Here is a 19,656-nt window from a genome sequence, read left to right on the forward strand (position 1 = left end):
CATTATACTGTAAGCCTGACGCATGTAATTTATGTGGCAACTTTCTGTCAGCATTAAAAAAAGTGATGTGACATGTCTCCGCTGAAGACATTTAGTGGGATGACCTTTGTTAATGCTTTATGCGTATAGTTTAGTCTTTCATTTGTATTAACCTATGACTGGCTGTTTTTTGTTGACTCATACTACTGAAGCATATTGCTTAAAATATGCAAATTTCAGTTCAATATGCAAGAGTGCAAAAGTCTAAATGTAGAGAAGTGAAGAAGTGACTGGCACTAGGCATTCGGTAGTCGACACTGAGTCAAGACAAACTTGGCCATGCTTGAAACAATCAAAAATGTAAATGTTGCCTTGAGAATTGCATTGGTCATTGATTCAAAGAGTTAAGAGCAAGATGACAAACAAATAACAAATAATGTATGGGGTAATGGTAAATGCAAAACTAATTATCACAAGGAGAGAAGAGCCATAAAGTCAGCTAACTCAGGATTAGACAACAATATTTACCTTATGTCTGCTAACATTATCCACGATAAACTGGTCATACCAGAGTAAGTAAGGCTGTAGCAGCAAAACATGTGAGTGTACTGAACACTGCATTTCCTTGCTTATGAATTTAATTTTACATTTTCAAGAGGAAGAGTGTCAATTAAATTTACAAAAGTCACCTTTAAAAAATACATTTATATTCAGTGCCAAAATACAAAGTAATATAATGACCAATCATGATCAACCATAGTTCTACAGTTTGGCTAAAAGCAGGTTATGAGAAGCTAAATATCTTCCTGCCGAATCCCATGATTTCTGTGTGTTGTTTTGCCTATGATACCACACAGGTTAGATGAGGCACTGATCCATCGGAGTTGTTCCAAGTCAGCAAGGCGTTGAGCAGGGTGGGTCACTGTGTCTGTTCTTGTCCAACTTGCATATGAAAAACTTGTTTGGGTCGCTACATATTTCTAAAACGGGTGGTATTTTTCATTTAACACATGCAGAATATTTGTTAAAATTTTCAACCTTTGACTGATAAATCTGTTCATGAATCCAAGCAGTGTTGAGGGCAACGGACAAAAAAATAATGATTATGTTGGTCCAGTGACCAGTGTGCTGTGGGGTTAATAGCTTATTTTGCTACATCTTACTGACAAACTATTTTCAAGCTAGCATGACAAACTACTGTTGTCGTCATGTGAGAGTCAATATGTGGTGCTCCAGGGAGAGAGTATTTTCTGATGTTGAAATGTTTAAGCCACGCACGTTCAGTTTTACTGCTGTGAGATATTAAGCTCTGACATTTTCTGCATTGTCAAATGAAAAAGGAAATACATTTTTTTGCAAATTTCTTTTAATTTGGCTGCTATGAGCACTCTTGCACTATTGGAAAATAGTGCCAAAATCTATGTGGTACACCCTTGTGCTGGTTATGCACTGCCAGTGTTGTAAGCATTTGTACATAGGGAGAGAACATAAAATATGTGCACTTAAATGATGCATTTATTCTAAAAAAAAAAAAAAGAAACATGGTTTAAGAAAAGATTAGAGAAAGCAACATTCCCTTTTTTTTCTTACTATTTGGTGGACCCAGAAGGATTTGAAGTAACCAAGGAGACTTGAACATACTAAAGTAGAAATTAACTTTAAACACTTTTTATGGATTGTGCAGCATGTTTTACTGAAATATGATGTATGAACATGGTTAATGTTCAAACCAATTGTGAAGCTATTTTAGTGTGCTAAGTCAATGTTTTGGTTATTGAAAGGTACTAATGCCGACTTTGGTTGTAACTTTTACTTATTTATTTATATATTTATTTTTGAAAAGGAGGATCTCAATACATCCATAACCCCTCACAACTAGCCTCCAATATTTATTTCACTGTCCTCTGACCACTTAGCAGGCAACAAGAATTACACACTCAAATAGGCTCTTTTATCTTGCATAATCACATTTTCACTCCACTTCTTTACCTCTTGCTCTCTTCCCCTTCAGCCTGTCCCAGTGAAGGGTGTGTCACAGCTTATCTTCTGGCAATCCCTCCCTACCTGTTTTACGAGACTGGCCACTCCTGTCATTCAGAGCTGGAGGCGTGTAGGCTGAGGTGGAGGGGAGGCTGGACAGCAAAAGTGAGAGTACAGGTTGGTGTGGCTGAAGAGGATCCTCCCCCTCGCTCAGTGCACAGACATAAAAGCCAGCAGAGTACACAATCAGACACTCAGAGGGACTTGGCTCTCCTTTTGAAGACTTCTCATCTCCTGTTTTCCTTCTCTCCAAGAGCACACAACCTTTACCACCGCAAAAATGATTTCATCAAGGAAGGCATTCTCAGTCTCAAACTCTGGTGGCAGCATGAGGAAGTCTGGACCAGTCAGCTACAGCCAGTCCGTACAAAGATTTAGTACCGGTAGTGGAATTGGTGCTGGTTTTGGAGGAGGTAGTGCTGGTTTTGGCACTGGTCTTGGCTTTGGTTCCAGTGGCTATGGCTTTAGTTCTTCTTCTAGCCAAGCAGCAGGTTGCTACATCCCTCCACCCATCACAGCTGTCACAGTCAACCAGAGTCTGCTGGCCCCTCTGAATCTGGAGATCGACCCCCACATCCAGGCTGTCCGCACCCATGAGAAGGACCAGATCAAGACCCTCAACAACCGCTTTGCCTCCTTCATCGACAAGGTTTGTTTCTGTGCACTCTGAATATTTCGTGTACAATATCTTGGAGGTTGCATTATCTTTATAGTTACTGACATGTGAAGTGAATGGTCTTATTTTTCTTCAACCTGTAATTGAAAAAAAAGACTAACAAGTCAAAACTTTAATATACAGTATAGTGACATTAATCTACCCAATAGATGCAAAGCTGACAAAGCAAGACGGCTGTGGAGCTTATGATGTTGTATTCGTCAATGAATTACAGCAACAGGGATTGTGAAATCTTATGAAAATGTCAAAGTCTGTTGTTGATTGTGTTCTCAAAATAAAGTAACAACTTCAAACAATCCTACCAAAGGTGACAGTTGGCCTGTTGCCCTGTCTGAGCCTGGGCTGGCCTCTCTGCCCACTATCTAAACATGGGTGGGGATTATATTGCAGTGACTCGCCCATCCCTTACCTGGGAGACTGGCAGAGAAAACAGGGATCTATCTGCACTATGCCCACAGAGTCCAAAGTCTGCCATTTGCACATTGCACCTATCACCTGGTTGTTATGGGCAACAAGACTGCACTTAGAGGTCTAGAACAGTAAATTAACTTCAGTTGCTAATAGTAGTTGTTTCGACAGTTGTTCTTCATGTAGAGAGAGGCTGGTTAAACACTTTAAATTGGCTCTTGGACAAAATCCCACAAAACAAAGCATCCATCCCACAATACAGCACCGCTTTGTCTTCTTTATCTGCCACACCTAGTTTTTTTTATTTTTTATGGTGACTGTGTGGCCTTCATAGCATGCGACTGAGCATGCAGGATGAGTCATAGGCAAAGAGGGGATACAATAGGTTAAACATTTAAAGCCACATACACATGAAACATCTGTATACAATTCCTATTAAGCAGGAAGAATCGAAATTATGAATTATGTGAACACTTAAATGCTCTAAAGTTCCCCTTTACACTTTTTAGTACTAAAATTGTTTGAACAGCAAACACGCATATATATCTTCATAAGTTATGATTGTTTTCACTAGGGCGTGGCACTTCAGATATGTAGCCATCTATGCAGTCACGTAGGTAAAGATGATACCACAATGACACATGCTTTCATTTTTCTGCTAATATACCAAGTGCTAAAAATTATACAAATTATTAAAAATCACTATTGAGCCCACCACCCAAACCCAATTCATACACTATAACAAATGCTTTTTGAAACTTCATCTAACAATCTTCCTTGGTTTTGTGTCTCCACAGGTCCGTTTCCTGGAGCAGCAGAACAAGATGCTGGAGACAAAATGGAACCTCCTTCAGGACCAGACCGTTACCCGCTCCAACATTGATGCAATGTTCGAGGCCTACATTGCAAACCTGCGCAGACAGCTCGACGGACTGGGCAATGAGAAGGTCAAGCTGGAGGGAGAACTGAGGAACATGCAGGGCCAGGTTGAGGACTTCAAGAAGAAGTGAGTGCTAGTGACATGGTTCCTAGTTATTACATATACATGATAGTGAGCAGATGTTCAAAATAAAGCAGATGCACTAAAGGATTGACTTGTGTTCCTACAGGTATGAAGATGAAATCAACAAACGTGCAGCTGCAGAGAACGAGTTTGTGCTCCTGAAGAAGGTGCGAATACATCAAGATGGCTATTATTTCTATCCTGGTGTTTAATACAATGTGGCTATTTATAAAACTTTTTATTTCTTCTTTCTTTCCAGGATGTTGATGCTGCCTACATGAACAAGGTGGAGCTGGAGGCCAGGGCCGATGCTCTTCAGGATGAGATCAACTTCCTCAGGGCCGTCTATGAGGCTGTATGTGTCTATAATATCTAATACTTCATAATACTATTATAACCATTTAAGTTTGAAGATGATGAACATCCGCCCATTGTGTCAGTCCAAATGGACCAAGTACACTGTGATGTAATAACCTTTGGTTCTGCAGGAGCTTCGTGAGCTGCAGAGCCAGATCAAGGACACCTCTGTCATCGTGGAGATGGACAACAGCCGTAACCTGGACATGGATGCTATTGTGGCTGAAGTGCGTGCTCAGTATGAGGACATTGCCAACCGCAGCAAGGCTGAGGCTGAGACCTGGTACAAACAGAAAGTGAGTGAAAAGCAAAGTTGAGCTTCATCTCATGTCTTAAAATACATTTGCAGCATCTCTCCCAGCCTTCTAGATCATGCTCTTCATACTCTTTGTTGTGTTTTACATTATAGTATGAGGAGATGCAGACCTCTGCTGGACAGTATGGTGATGACCTGCGCACAACCAAGGCTGAGATCTCTGAGCTGAACCGCATGATCGCCCGTATCCAGAATGAGATTGAGGCTGTCAAGGGACAGGTACATTTCAAGACCTTCTCATGGCTGATGCCTTTTTATGACCACATTTCATTGCTTAAGAGGATTCGCTGTTACAAAATCATCTGCAATATGATTTTCCACAGAGGGCTAGCCTTGAGGCTCAGATCGCAGAGGCTGAGGAGCGTGGTGAATTGGCAGTTAAGGATGCCAAGCTACGCATCAAGGATCTAGAGGAAGCTCTCCAGAGAGCCAAGCAGGACATGGCCCGCCAGGTGCGCGAATACCAGGAGCTGATGAATGTCAAGCTGGCCCTGGACATTGAAATCGCCACCTACAGGAAACTGCTGGAAGGAGAGGAGTCCAGGTGGGATACACTTGAATATTTCTTTCATGGCTGAAACATATACTTTCACTCTGAATTAAGAACTAACTCATCATTATTCCAACATTAGACTGGCCAGCGGAGGCTCAAACGCAACTATCCACGTGCAGCAGACATCAGGAGGTGCAGGTTAGTGTGAGATTTTATCCATCACAATTGTAAATAAGACCACACTGACAGATGGATAAATGATAATACATTTCTTTTTCTGCTCCAGGATTCTCCAGCTCCAGCTCCAGTGGTGGATTTGGCTATGGCGGCACCGGCTTGTCTGGTGGATATGGTATGCCTGGTACCATTACCAAGTCCTCAGTTACAACAACCAGTTCCATGAGACGCTTTTAAGAAGGAGAGCCATCCCTCATACCCTTCAAAAACTCTTGAACTTGATCTAAATTTGTACCCATTCATGGTGCTATGCAATACTGTTAACAAGTTCAACAAGACAGCTGGGTATATTGTGTTACACTACTACCAGTTGTGTTTCAAGGATCACTGGCTGCGTTTCTTACTCTGCTTTGATTAACATCATTTAACAAGAGTTTCTGAAGATAAATATGGCCTTAAACACACAAGGGCCAGGTCAGTTCCTTCTGCACTGACATCTAAGAAATAAGAAAATACCAAATTACACAAAGTTTTTTAAGGTTAAGGTTAAGGTTTTTTAATGTAAAAAAACTAAGCAAGGAAAACATTTGAAAATCTGTACTCAATCTTGTCTTCTTGAACTGCTCTGAGATAAGATCATGTAGTGATATATGCAGGATGACTGTATTTTTTATTCTCCAATTTTCATTTTGTCTTTATTCCTACATTTGAGTACTGATATGAGTAAAGGATGCAAGTCACTGACCAAATCTGATCACTGTAGAAACATAAAAACAAAATTAAATTTGTGTAACCCTAAATGTTTACAGTTTCACTTTGAACTGATTGGCTTCTGATTTGTTCATTTTACTATTCTGTCAAATGGTTCCATGTTTAGTTTTGTCTTTCCTTGCCTTAAAAATAAGACTATGTTGAAACCAGATTTATTTTGTGAAAGCCTTGCTGCGGCAAATGACATCAAATTATTCTGAAATAAAATAAATCTGAGAACTAAAATTATTGCCTCTTACTCTCATTATTATTGTGATAAAGGAGCTCAACATATCAGAGTATATTTAAGATTCAGAGCAGCTAACAGGGTTAACTCCATAAACAGTGCTAACAACAGCAACAGTGCTGACAATGTTAGTTAATCTGGGTGAAGAAAGGGAGGTGAGGTGTTGCACTACAATGCTATTCCACACATAGACTGTATATTAAGATGGAGAACATGACAGCTTACCAAAAGTGAAGCCAAAACATCTCAGACCTGCACCCAAAATGTTATTCAATGAAATATGCCCCCTAATTAAAAACTCAAAAGTATTTGTCAAATAAATTTTTCTCCAAAATGGTTTCATACATGTATAACGCCGATGTTTGTACCAGTGTTTGGTTTTACAAATAAGTACGGTTTTAATTCATCTGTGTTATAAAAAGAGGACCTGATACCTGTTTAAGCCAATTGGTGTGCTTGCCTGCGACTGATCAGAAGGGTGTTTGAGAGGAAACATTGCCACTGTGGAGATCGCTACTGCGCAGACTCTGGTTCCAAATGAGGTCACCACTGCATGATAGCAGCGGCTGTATCTGGGATATTTCAGCTTCAATCATCCATTTTCATGCAGTGATTAGCTAGCCAGTGGGACACATTCACAGAGACTCACAGGGACTCACAGAGATGTTCAGATTACAAGAAACAGAAACGGAGCATGATTTAATTCTCTGCTCAGGATACCATTACTTTACTATATGTTTATGTAGCAAACAGTTGTTTGTTGCTATATTAATGTTCTGAATGTTGCCTTTGATGACTTCATACAGCACAATGTAATTTTTTTACACAAAGATTTCACAGTAGGGCAGTGCTGTGCCACTTTTATACTTTTGCCATAATATGCATGACATACTTATCATACAAAATATAGCATGCTGTTCACAAAATTTTTGCTATTAATTGCTTATATAATGTAGAGTTTTGAGTACATGGAATGACAGAATCAGACAAAGTCAGAATATACTGAATGAAAGTTTGAATCTATGGTATGAAACTTTAAATTAAAGTTTTAATATATGGAATGCAACTTGAACATAGAAAATAAAACTTTGAATATCTAGAATGAAAATGCCAATATGTATAATGAAACTTGAATATATTTAATTAAAATTGTAATATAAAGAGTGAAAGTTTGAGTATGTATAATACAACTTCAATATATAGAACAAAAGCCAAAATGTATGGAATGAAAGTTTGAACATAAGGAATGATAGTCAGAAAATGTGGAATAAAACTTGCAAATACTGACTGAACACAGAATGTTATGTGATGTAATCAATGCACTGTTGCCATCTTGTGTATTTGATGTGATTAATCTATACAGATTCTGCTGCAAGACGTGTGACACTATGAGCGAGTCAACTATCCTAAGTAATGAAGTGATAATGAACATCTTGTGGAATGCATGTAAAGGCCAAAATGGACCTGGACAATTGCACTGAAAACATGGAATATACAAATCATTGATTCTGTCAGGGGTGAAGATTTCTTTTTCCACATGAAATGGAGGGGGTCTTCTGCTTGAAACACTTAATTTCATGCAGTCTGGTACAGGATTACTTCACCAAATATGTGTCTGCATGAAAATGTCTTTAATTTTTGAAAACAATAGTCCTCTGCTATTTTTATGTTTTTGATTTCAGGGGCCTAATGCCCATGTCCTAAATATTGAAGGGAATGTGCCCCCTGCATTCCACCAGGAAATTATACATATGGATTCATTCAATTTTGTCAATCCTCTTACAAAATGAATTTTATTATAACTAAATGCATAAATGTGTACAATGTAGAATGAAAAGAAAACTCCATCAATAGTTTATTCAATGTTAAAGAAATTTGATGGTGTAACAAAGATGCAACAAAAAATTTAATGATGATTTAATGAACTCTGCTTCTCACTGTGCTGCTGCAATCCATAACCCTCATGTCTGCTCTCTCACAGCATCAGGCTTTATTGTTCCCTTATTCTCCTATTCATCCCTTCACAGAGAATGACAGGTATTCTGTGCCAGTGAGGAACATATATGGAGTTCTGTGATGTGCCATTACGCAGTGAATAGGCAATTATCATTCTGTCTCTTAAGTGGGTACAAACACTTAAACATAGGGAGGTCTTTTCAGCTTTTTTTCCCTTGTTTAAAACACTTGAAAGAAAAGTTATCAAAAGGGAATCAGTGTTAAAAGTTATATTATTTTGATGAACTAATTAATTAGTTAGTCATTGCATTTTAACAGGGTAACAAGTAATCTGTAACCTATTATCTTTCAAAAGTAACCTGCCAGAACCACCATGGACAGATAAGACATGTTCTATCCCCTCTGCACTGTAAACAGCTGATGAGCACAGGACACCTGTGGAAGAGGGGCACAAGAGGAGTAATCATAATGGCAGGTAAATGGTGAGTGCTGCAACCCAACAACCACTTCCGTCAGTGGGCTGAAAGTGTATAGTAGTTGGTGAATTGAGAGAGCCAAGAGTATTAGGGAATTATTCAGATGAAAGCCCCAGTTGGGCAGGTTAGATGTGACTAGATCTGTAAGCTCAGTGTGACTCAAACAGAGTGACTACGAAAAGGGAGGGACCCTGGCTTAAGCCGTACAGACTTCACCATAATAGAAACACACTGACAGCAACTTTCTAAATCAATCAGTGACTCATCTGACTTCCAAACATAAAGATCAAAGTATTCAACCACAAAGAAAATCCATAGGCCATCCTGATTCACATCCAGGGCCAGGATACTACCCACACACAGATGGACAAACACAGCTAGGAGGATGTGTTGAGTGAGCACCTTTCCACCTTGTGCCACTCACAAGAGAGACAGAAACCTTGGAACACTGACACAGATTTTTTTTTCAAACTAATGGCATTCTGATACTCTTAATCAGGAAGGAGGAAGTGTTTTAAAAGGCACAATGCATGCTTTTGTTCTTAGACCTCTATTACATGTGTCTACTGGGAAAAAAATTATTTGCCTGTGAAACTGCATTATTTTCTGCACATGCAACTGTATATTTTGAAATATGCCCTGTGCACTCAATTTCTGTATTGGTAGGTTCACAAGAAAAATCCTTTCTTCATCTTCACCTCAGGCTGAAAGTGCTGGCAGTGATCATGCATTTAATTGTTTCATTTGGCTTACAGTTGAGTCATAATATGAGTGTGAGGCACATGCCAACTTCTGAAGTTGTAACCATTCATGTTTCCACAAAACCAGTTACATCACCATTAGAGCAATAACAGGTGATGCATGCATTTTTTCCTCCGAAGAAAGGGCATTACTTTTCTTGGTGTTATAAAGTGATTAAATTAATCCTCACTGACAAACAAGCAGTCTCAAACTCCAACCTATCGTCACTTGTACAAGACATGCGGACATGCTTATTCAGTGAGTGAAATCTTTCTAATCAAATCTGCATTTCTGTGCTCATGTTATACCTGGCTGTATGATCTCAAGGCTTTCTCATAAAAGGTAAAGCATAAAACAACTTTTTTTTTGATCTTCACAGATGACAGTTTGGCCAAAGGCAAGCATTGTTAGGAGAACTTAAATATCTAGTCACGATCTCAGGATTCCTGTGTAATGTTATGCGACCACACAGGTTAGAGTGGTCAGTGCTCTATCTGAATGGTGTCATGTCAGTGAAGGCATTAGGAAGGGTGATTTACTGTGTTCATTCTTGTTCAACTTGTATATGGACTACTTGTTGGGGCAGTTAAATGTTTGTAAAACAGGCTCTGTTTTTAGTAATCTCACGATTAGTCATCTGACATATGCAGATATTTTAAAGAATTTTTAAGATAAGATTTACTACCTGCAGAGGTGATCTCAAACATCTGTTACATATACTGTTAAATAGCTTATGTTGTTTTAATATATTGTTGATTTTAAAATCAGATTTAATGCTGAAAAGAGTTAAGTAACTATAATTCAATGCAAAAACTGGAGAAAGTACTCTCAAGTGAGTCTGTATTCTAAACACATTAAACACAGTATGACACTTAGACTTTAAGCAAACAAACCTAAACTAAGGACCCAGCCTTTGCTTTGTCTTAGCTAGGATAGTATAAAATTAAAACCTTTACAAGCCCAAACTGAAGGGTGGAGGGGGATGGGCACTACGTTTTTGCAGCAACGCCGTCCTGATATCAGTGATATCAGCCTATTTTTAATTTTTATTTTACTCTATCTTTCTATCTTTTATGTTGTTATTATGTATGATGTTATGATATGATCTGTTATAATACCTGCCAGCAAGCAGTTTATGATAGTTCTACGCAGCTTAGATTAGGCGCACAAATATAGAGGTGTAAACTTTTGTCAATGTGGATGTACTACACATGATTAGATCTAAGATTCTCCACAATTAAAACACCCAGTTGATTTTATGGAAACCATGAGCACCAAAGGGTAGTTCATTCCGACTTTCCGGTATGGTAAACAAGAGAAACTCCATACCTCTGAAGCAATCAAGGGACAGAATATTTGTCCATTCCTTGAGTATTTATATTCCTTTAAAATTAGAAAAAAAATCAAAGGGGTTTTATATAAAATGAATGTTAAGTGAGTAAGACGTAATGTAAGTGAGGATTGTCAAGATCATAATCCATATTTCCTCCGCTCCACCTCCAACTTGCCAATGCTTCTCTTCAGTTTTTTTCATGATACTTTTGCCCTTGTAAGCTGATCAGAAGTCAGCCTTATCAATACAGAAGTTGTTGTTGTGATTTGGGAACAGATCCAGAAAGCCAAGCGCAAGAAGACAGGTCCGATGACATCGGGCTAAACCTTGCCAGTGCATATGGACCTGCCCCACACCTGATGATCAGCTATGTCATGGAATTCTTCCATTTGCCCTCCTGTATCAAATACTTGGTAGAGAGATATTATATTCAAGGACCTGTAGATGTGCTTTACCCTTCAGGAGGCATCAGCCAGATATAAGAATTGCCATGGTGTGTGCCATTTCTCTTATCCTAATCATGGCAGCATTTGAGATAATCCTCACAAAGCAAGAAAGACAGCGGGAAAGATCAAACTACCATCCAGGAGGAGACTGCCTCTACTGAGGAGCCACATGGACATTGCCTCTAAGCTAATGTCTGAGGCAAAAAGGAAGATCAAAACCTCCAAACTGAAAAGGTTGTCTCTTAGAGTCTGGGAGACAACACAAGTGCTATCTTTGGGAGGCTGTAGCACCAAGAACTCATTGGCAGGGACCATGCAAGAAAGGCAAGATAGAGTGGGAAGTAGCACCACACTTGTGCTCCACCGCCAACCTGAAAGATAGACAGGAGATGGTGGTATCACAGGTGACAGAGATATAGGAAGAGCACTGAAAGATCAAAGCTGTATCACCAGGCCAACAAGGAAGATAGACAACTTTTAACAAGGATGTCTTGCGGAAAATCAGTTGGTCCTACTTGTGGAAAATCCTACAGCCAAGACTCAGTTTCCTTATCAGGTCAATCTGTGACATCCTTGTCCTCAGAACTTCCGCTGCCTGGGCTGCTAGAGGGCAGCAGGTGGGGAAACTTGGGATGTTCACCACCAGTGGAACATCACATTCACTTTGTCAGGGAGGGCAGAGGAATGAAACATTGCTGAAACGCTGTCAAGACCCTTTTCCTCTGGCCAGGAGTTGAATATGAAAGTCAATCTCGGCAGGAAGCTCCAGCTGCTCAGCAAAGATTTTCACCATGTCTATCCACCCTGTGCACTCCTCCCTACTCAAAATACTATCTACTCAATTTTAACATTGTTTATGGTCAAACCTTCTGTGAAATTATTTTAGTGCACTACGTATGGCGTTTGGAGCAGCAGTGACTCTGGAGGTAGAATGGGTCTCCCACTAATTGGAAGGTTGGCAGATTGACCCCCGGCTCACTCTACATGTCAAAAAATGCATGGGAAAGATATTGAACCTCAAATTGCTCTCAGTGGCTGATCCACCAATGTGTGAATGTTTAAAAATCTGAGTAGCAAGTGGCACCTTGTATAGTAGCCTCGGCCTCCAGTGTCTGAATGTGTGTGTGAATGGGTGGATGTTACTTGTAATGTAAAAATCGCTTTAGGACGCCTACTTGCACATCAGTTGAAGGGCAAGTCTGTCTCTAAACTCATACCAACAATTAGGAAAACAGTTCAAGAATTGACAATAGATCCTCAGGAAATCAATAATGCTTTTGAAAAATACTATTCTGAGTTATACACCTCTGAATCTCCGCATGAGACCTCTTCCATGTTTGAATCTTTAGAAAACGTGAATACTCTATAGTGAAGCAGTTATCTCAATTGAAGAAATGTAGAGAGGGAAGTCTCCTGGACCAGATGGCTTTCCAGTTGAGTTTTATAAAAAATTTCACTTGCAACTGTCACCTTTGCTTCTTAAAGTGTTTGAACACTCTGGACAGGCAGCTCTTCCACAGAGCCTCATAGAGGCTCTTATCACAGTTTTACTGAAGCCTGCTAAAGATAAAGTAAATTGTAGCTCCTATAGGCCTATCTCTTTGCAGAATGTGCATATTAAGATACAATCTAAAATAATGGCCTCTCGAATAAACACTGTAATACCAGACATAAGTTCAGGTGACCAAACTTGCTTTGTGAGAGGGCGTCATTCATTCATTGACATTCGCCGACTTTTAAATGTGGTGCATTCTCCAGCATCTAGGGACACATCTGAAGTAGTGGTCTCCCTGGATGCGGAGAAAGCATTTGACAGAGTCGAATGGAAATATTTTTTTGCTGTATTGAGCAAGTTTGAGTTTGGCCCAAAAGTTATGTCTTGGATCCATTTATTGTCAGGGATGCCCACTGAGTCCATCATTATTTATTTTACCAATAGAACCCCTGTCAATAAACCTTAAATATATGCAGTCATTACATAGTATAAAGAGAATGGGCATGGAATATAAGCTTTCATTGTATGCTGACGATCTCTTCATTTATTTATCAGACCCGATGTCCTGTATATATATATATATATAGATTCTATGCAACTTCAGCAGTTTTTCAGGCTATAAAATCAATTATTCAAAGAGTGCTTGCTTCCCTGTCAATGTTAAGGCAAATCAGATTAAAGATACTGACTTGCCATTCTGTTTATCAAAGTCAGGCTTCAAGTATATAGGACTGAATATCACCCCTTCCTTTTCTGGTCTATTTGAAGCCAACTTCTCACCTATCCTTGAAAAATTAAAATCTGACCTCCAGCGGTGGGGTGCCATCTACCTTTCTTTAGCTGGAAAAATCAATTGCATCAAAATGAATGTTCTGCCTAGATTTTTGTATTTGTTTCAAAGTCTTCCAGTTTTCCTACCAAAGTCCTTCTTTTCTTCATTAGATAAGCTGCTTTCATGTTTTATATGGGGAGGTAAAACATCCAGACCACGTAAAACATTGGTTCAAAGACTAAGACAACAACCATCTTTTTCCAGCCACCAAATTGGATGACACATTTAAACAATGGGGTAATATGGGCCTTAATACAAGATTTTTTCATAGATAATGTCTTTCCTAGTTTCATCGATTTGGCCAATACATTCAATATTTCATCTTTTCCTCAATTACCTGAGAATTCAAACTAAGACGCCATACTTAAGACCTCTTTAACTAATTAGACAACATCAAGACAAAATGGGAAAAAGAATTAGAGGCAGATATATCAGACGTTACATGAGGAAGAGCTCTGAGATTGGTGAATGGTTGCTCTTCGTGTGCTTGCCTCAATTTAAGTTTCAGTTTCAGTTCCAGTTTAAATTTCAGTTTAAGGTTTTACACCATATTCACTATAGTAAGGTTAGGCTGGCCAAAATATACCCTAAATTAGATGAGATGTGCAATCGTTCAGATTTGGTTTAGATGTTTTGGTCATGTTCCAAATTGAGAGAGTTCTGGACATCAATATTAAAATTTTTAAATGAGGATTTTGATGTGATGCTACAGCCAAACCCTATAATGGCCATATTTGGAGCACAAGTGAACAATACAGTAATACCCAGCAACAAGGGAAATGTCATTGCTACCCTGCGACTCTCCCCTCTCATTAATTAGAAAAGCAGAACAAAAACACCTGTAGCACCCCCCTTTATTATTATTATTTTTATTTGTTTTTGAGCACTTTGAGTGGTTGGAAGACTAGAAATGCGCTGTACAAGTGCAGGTCCATTAGCTTTTACCATTTCTTCTGTAACTGAAAAGTGCTACTGCTGGCTTGAGTTGTAATGCTTATTTAATTTTCATCTGAAAAGGGATTTCAACACACTACAGAAATTATCTGTATTACATTACTCGAAGAGGCTCTTGCGCTCTTCTCCTTCAGTCCGTACCAGTGTAGGGTGTGTCACAGCTTGTCTTTTGACATTTCCTCCCTTTCCTGTTTAGCAGGATTGTCTACTCCTGTCATTCAGAGCCAGAGGCTGAGATGGAGGGGAGGTTGGACATCAAAAGTCACAGGACAGGTTAAGGTGGAGTTAGAAGACCCCCCCCCCTTCACTCAGCCCGGACATAAAAGCAGGCAGACTCCACAGTCAGACATTCAGAGGGACTTGGCTCTCCTTTTGAAGACTTCTCATCTCCTGTTCTCCTCTCCTCAGAGAGTCGACAACCTTTACCACTGCAGACATGATGAGGAAGGCATACTCAGTCTCAAGCTCTAGCAACAGCATGAGGAGGTCCTTTGCACCAGTCAGCTACTCCGTACAAAGATCCAGTTATGGTGCTGGAGCTGGTGCGGGTGCTGGTGCTGGTCTTGGTTTTGGTGCTGGTTCTGGATTTGCTATGTCTTCAATGGGGGGTTCTGGTGGCTATGGCTTTGGTTCTTCTTCTAGCCAAGCCGCAGGCACCTACATCCCTCCACCCATCACAGCTGTCACAGTCAACCAGAGTCTGCTGGCCCCTCTGAATCTGGAGATCGACCCCCACATCCAGGCTGTCCGCACCCATGAGAAGGACCAGATCAAGACCCTCAACAACCGCTTTGCCTCTTTCATCGACAAGGTTTGTTTCTGTGCACTCTTACTGACTATTTCATGTACAATTTACTGGAGGCCTTAGTGTCTTACTTGCTACTGACATGTGAAGTGAATGGTCTTATTTGTCCTCCTTCACCCTGAAATTAAAAAGAAAAGACAAGTTAAAAGTTTGTTAAATTGTATATTAACAGCAATCAGCAATAAGATAAAAACTCACAAAACAGAGTACTCAGGCCTTTTAAAATCTGATACAACAGTGATACACCTGCAGAGTCCTTTTTGCACTGATCATTTGTTTGAAGTTTTAAAATCAACAGCCCCAAAACAATTCAGAAGTCACATCAAAGACTCTATTAAAGCACCAGCCAAACCCAATTTGTACACTAGTATACTGCATATAGAAAATGCTTTTTGAAACAATATCCAACAATCTTCTTGTGTCTCCACAGGTCCGTTTCCTGGAGCAGCAGAACAAGATGCTGGAGACAAAATGGAACCTCCTTCAGGACCAGACCATCACCCGCTCCAACATTGATGCAATGTTCGAGGCCTACATTGCAAACCTGCGCAGACAGCTCGACGGACTGGGCAATGAGAAGGTCAAGCTGGAGGGAGAACTGAGGAACATGCAGGGCCAGGTTGAGGACTTCAAGAAGAAGTAAGTGCTAGTGACATGGTTCCTAGTTATTACATATACATGATGGTGAGCAGATGTTCAAAATAAAGCAGATGCACTAAAGGATTGACTTGTGTTCCTACAGGTATGAAGATGAGATTGTCAAACGTGCAGCTGCAGAGAACGAGTTTGTGCTCCTGAAGAAGGTGCGAATGCATCAAGATGGCTATTATTTCTATCCTGGTGTTTAATACAATGTGGCTATTTATAAAACTTTTTATTTCTTCTTTCTTTCCAGGATGTTGATGCTGCCTACATGAACAAGGTGGAGCTGGAGGCCAGGGCCGATGCTCTTCAGGATGAGATCAACTTCCTCAGGGCCGTCTATGAGGCTGTATGTGTCTATAGTATCTAATACTTCATAATACTATTGTATCATTTTAACTTTGATGGTGAAGAACATCCACTCATTGTGTCAGTCCAAATGGACCAAGTACACTGTGATGTAATAACCTTTGGTTCTGCAGGAGCTTCGTGAGCTGCAGAGCCAGATCAAGGACACCTCTGTCATCGTGGAGATGGACAACAGCCGTAACCTGGACATGGATGCTATTGTGGCTGAAGTGCGTGCTCAGTATGAGGACATTGCCAACCGCAGCAAGGCTGAGGCTGAGACCTGGTACAAACAGAAAGTGAGTGAAAAGCAAAGTTGAGCTTCATCTCATGTCTTAAAATACATTTGCAGCATCTCTCCCAGCCTTCTAGATCATGCTCTTCATACTCTTTGTTGTGTTTTACATTATAGTATGAGGAGATGCAGACCTCTGCTGGACAGTATGGTGATGACCTGCGCACAACCAAGGCTGAGATCTCTGAGCTGAACCGCATGATCGCCCGTCTCCAGAATGAGATTGAGGCTGTCAAGGGACAGGTACATTTCAAGACCTTCTCATGGCTGATGCCTTTTTATGACCACATTTCATTGTTTAAGATAATTTGGTGTTAAAATATCATCGTCAATATGATTTTCCACAGAGGGCTAGCCTTGAGGCTCAGATCGCAGAGGCTGAGGAGCGTGGTGAATTGGCAGTTAAGGATGCCAAGTTCCGCATCAAGGAACTGGAGGATGCTCTGCAGAGAGCCAAGCAGGACATGGCCCGCCAGGTGCGCGAATACCAGGAGCTGATGAATGTCAAGCTGGCCCTGGACATTGAAATCGCTACCTACAAGAAACTGCTGGAAGGAGAGGAGTCCAGGTGGGATACACTTGAATAATTATTTCCTGGCTTCAGCATTTGCTTTCATTTTGAAATGAGAATTAACTCATCATTATTCCATCATTAGACTGGCAAGCGGAGGCTCAAATGCAACCATCCACGTGCAGCAGACATCAGGAGGTGCAGGTAAGTTTGAGACTTCATAAATTACTGTAAATAATACCTGATCCAACAGACCACCTGACTCGTGACCACCTCCTCCATCCGACCTGACAGACGGATAAATGTTAACATATTATTTTTTCTGCTCCAGGATTCTCCAGCTCCAGCTCCAGTGGTGGATTTGGCTATGGTGGCGCCAGCTTGTCTGGTGGTTATGGTATGCCTGGTACCATTACCAAGTCCTCAGTTACAACAACCAGTTCCATGAGACGGTATTAAAAAGGAGAGCCATCCCTCATACCCTTCAAAAACTCATACTCATTGAACATGATCTGAATGTGTACACAGTCATGATTCTATGCAATAAATTAAGCGTGTTCAACAAGACAGCCTGATATACGCTGTTACACTTTTGTTTCAAAGATCACTGGCTGCATTTCTTACTCTGCTCTGATTAACATGATTTAACAAGAGTTTCTGAAGATAGACATGACCCTAGATCAAGAAGATCAAATGTTTAAACCAGATTTATTTTGTTAAAGCCTTCCTAGCAACGTGTCTGATGAATGTTGCAGCAAATGACATCAAATGAATATAAAATAAATCTGAGAACTAAAATCATTGCCTCTAACTCTCATCATTGTTGTGATAATTAAAAAAAAAAGGTTAGGAAGGTTTTACTTAATTACCCAAATGTTATTCACACACAGATTTCATATGGGGGCAGTGCCGTGCCACTTTTCTTTCTCGTAATTCCAAATTTTCCTGATTGGTTTTGCAGTCTGAGAGATAAGTTTGTAGGATAAAATATGTCAACACTACATTGTCATTTGTAGTGAATAGAAAAATTGTGATTTGAAAAGGTTTTAAATCCAAGAAAATTTATTAAATTCAACAGAGTGACCGGCTTTGTGAGAGGGCGTCATTCATTTATTGACATTCGCCGACTTTTAAATGTGGTGCATTCTCCAGCATCTAGGGACACATCTGAAGTAGTGGTCTCCCTGGATGCGGAGAAAGCATTTGACAGAGTCGAATGGGAATATTTCTTTGCTGTATTGAGCAAGTTTGGGTTTGGCCCAAAAGATATGTCTTGGATCCATTTATTGTATTCATCTCCAAAAGCTGCAGTGGTCATGACTAAATTATGTTTACAGAATTTTCCTTTATCTAGAGGACCATGTCAGGGATGCCCACTGAGTCCATCATTATTTATTTTACCGATAGAACCCCTGTCAGTAAAACTTAAATCTACGCAGTCACTACGTAGTATAAAGAGAATGGGCATGGAATATAAGCTTTCATTGTATGCTGACGATCTCTTCATTTATTTATCAGACCCGATGACCTGTATATATGAGGTTTTGAAGATTCTAGGCAACTTTAGCAGTTTTTCAGGCAATAAAATCAATTATTCAAAGAGTGCTTGCTTCCCTGTCAATGATAAGGCAAGTCAGATTAAAGATACTGACTTGCCATTCTGTTTATCAAAGTCAGGCTTCAAGTATATAGGACTGAATATCACCCCTTCCTTTTCTGGTCTATTTGAAGCCAACTTCTCACCTATCCTTGAGAAATTAAAATCTGACCTCCAGTGGTGGGGTGCCATCTACCTTTCTTTAGCTGGAAAAATCAGCTGCATCAAAATAAATGTTCTGCCTAGATTTTTGTATTTGTTTCAAAGTCGTCCAGTTTTCCTGCCAAAGTCCTTCTTTTCTTCATTAGATAAGCTGCTTTCATGTTTTATATGGGGAGGTAAAACATCCAGACCACGTAAAACATTGGCTCAAAGACTAAGACACGGAGGTCGACTGTCAATTTACAATTTCATGCTTTATTATTGGTCAGCTAACATACATAAAAATACTCTATCGGTTTCAGGTCCCAGAGACAGACTGGTGTAGCACGGAGGCAAAGCTTTGTAATCTGGGATCATTTCCTCAACATTAAGGATATGTATACAATTTAGGCAAGCATATAATCTGTCTGACCTTTCAATGTTAAGTCCCATATATAACAACCATCTTTTTCCAGCCACCAAATTGGATGACACATTTAAACAATGGGGTAATATGGGCCTTAATACAAGATTTTTTCATAGATAATGTCTTTCCTAGTTTCATCGATTTGGCCAATACATTCAATATTTCTAAATCTAGCTTTTTTGGATATCTTCGGATCTGCCACTTCATCCAA

At 39.8% G+C, this 19,656-nt stretch overlaps 2 protein-coding genes across 2 annotated transcripts; both read left to right on the forward strand.

Moving 5' to 3' along the window:
* Window positions 1-2,199: 2,199 nt before the first annotated feature.
* LOC121954095 (keratin, type II cytoskeletal 8-like) lies at window positions 2,200-6,445 on the forward strand. The gene is made up of 9 exons (XM_088085589.1): window positions 2,200-2,668; window positions 3,901-4,109; window positions 4,213-4,273; window positions 4,366-4,461; window positions 4,595-4,759; window positions 4,873-4,998; window positions 5,103-5,323; window positions 5,412-5,470; window positions 5,559-6,445. The coding sequence occupies exons 1-9, from the start codon at window positions 2,300-2,302 to the stop codon at window positions 5,684-5,686; spliced, it is 1,434 nt and encodes a 477-aa protein (XP_087941715.1). The 5' UTR covers window positions 2,200-2,299; the 3' UTR covers window positions 5,687-6,445.
* An 8,595-nt stretch (window positions 6,446-15,040) lies between these two features.
* Window positions 15,041-18,078, forward strand: LOC121954086 (keratin, type II cytoskeletal 8-like). Its single transcript, XM_088085593.1, has 9 exons — window positions 15,041-15,490; window positions 15,915-16,123; window positions 16,227-16,287; window positions 16,380-16,475; window positions 16,609-16,773; window positions 16,887-17,012; window positions 17,117-17,337; window positions 17,426-17,484; window positions 17,612-18,078. The coding sequence occupies exons 1-9, from the start codon at window positions 15,116-15,118 to the stop codon at window positions 17,737-17,739; spliced, it is 1,440 nt and encodes a 479-aa protein (XP_087941719.1). The 5' UTR covers window positions 15,041-15,115; the 3' UTR covers window positions 17,740-18,078.
* The last annotated feature ends 1,578 nt before the right edge of the window (window positions 18,079-19,656 follow it).

Source organism: Plectropomus leopardus, chromosome 2, assembly GCF_026936395.1.
Source record: "Plectropomus leopardus strain MGB_pleo_1.0 chromosome 2, ASM2693639v1, whole genome shotgun sequence".
NCBI classification, from domain to species: Eukaryota; Metazoa; Chordata; class Actinopteri; order Perciformes; family Serranidae; genus Plectropomus; species Plectropomus leopardus.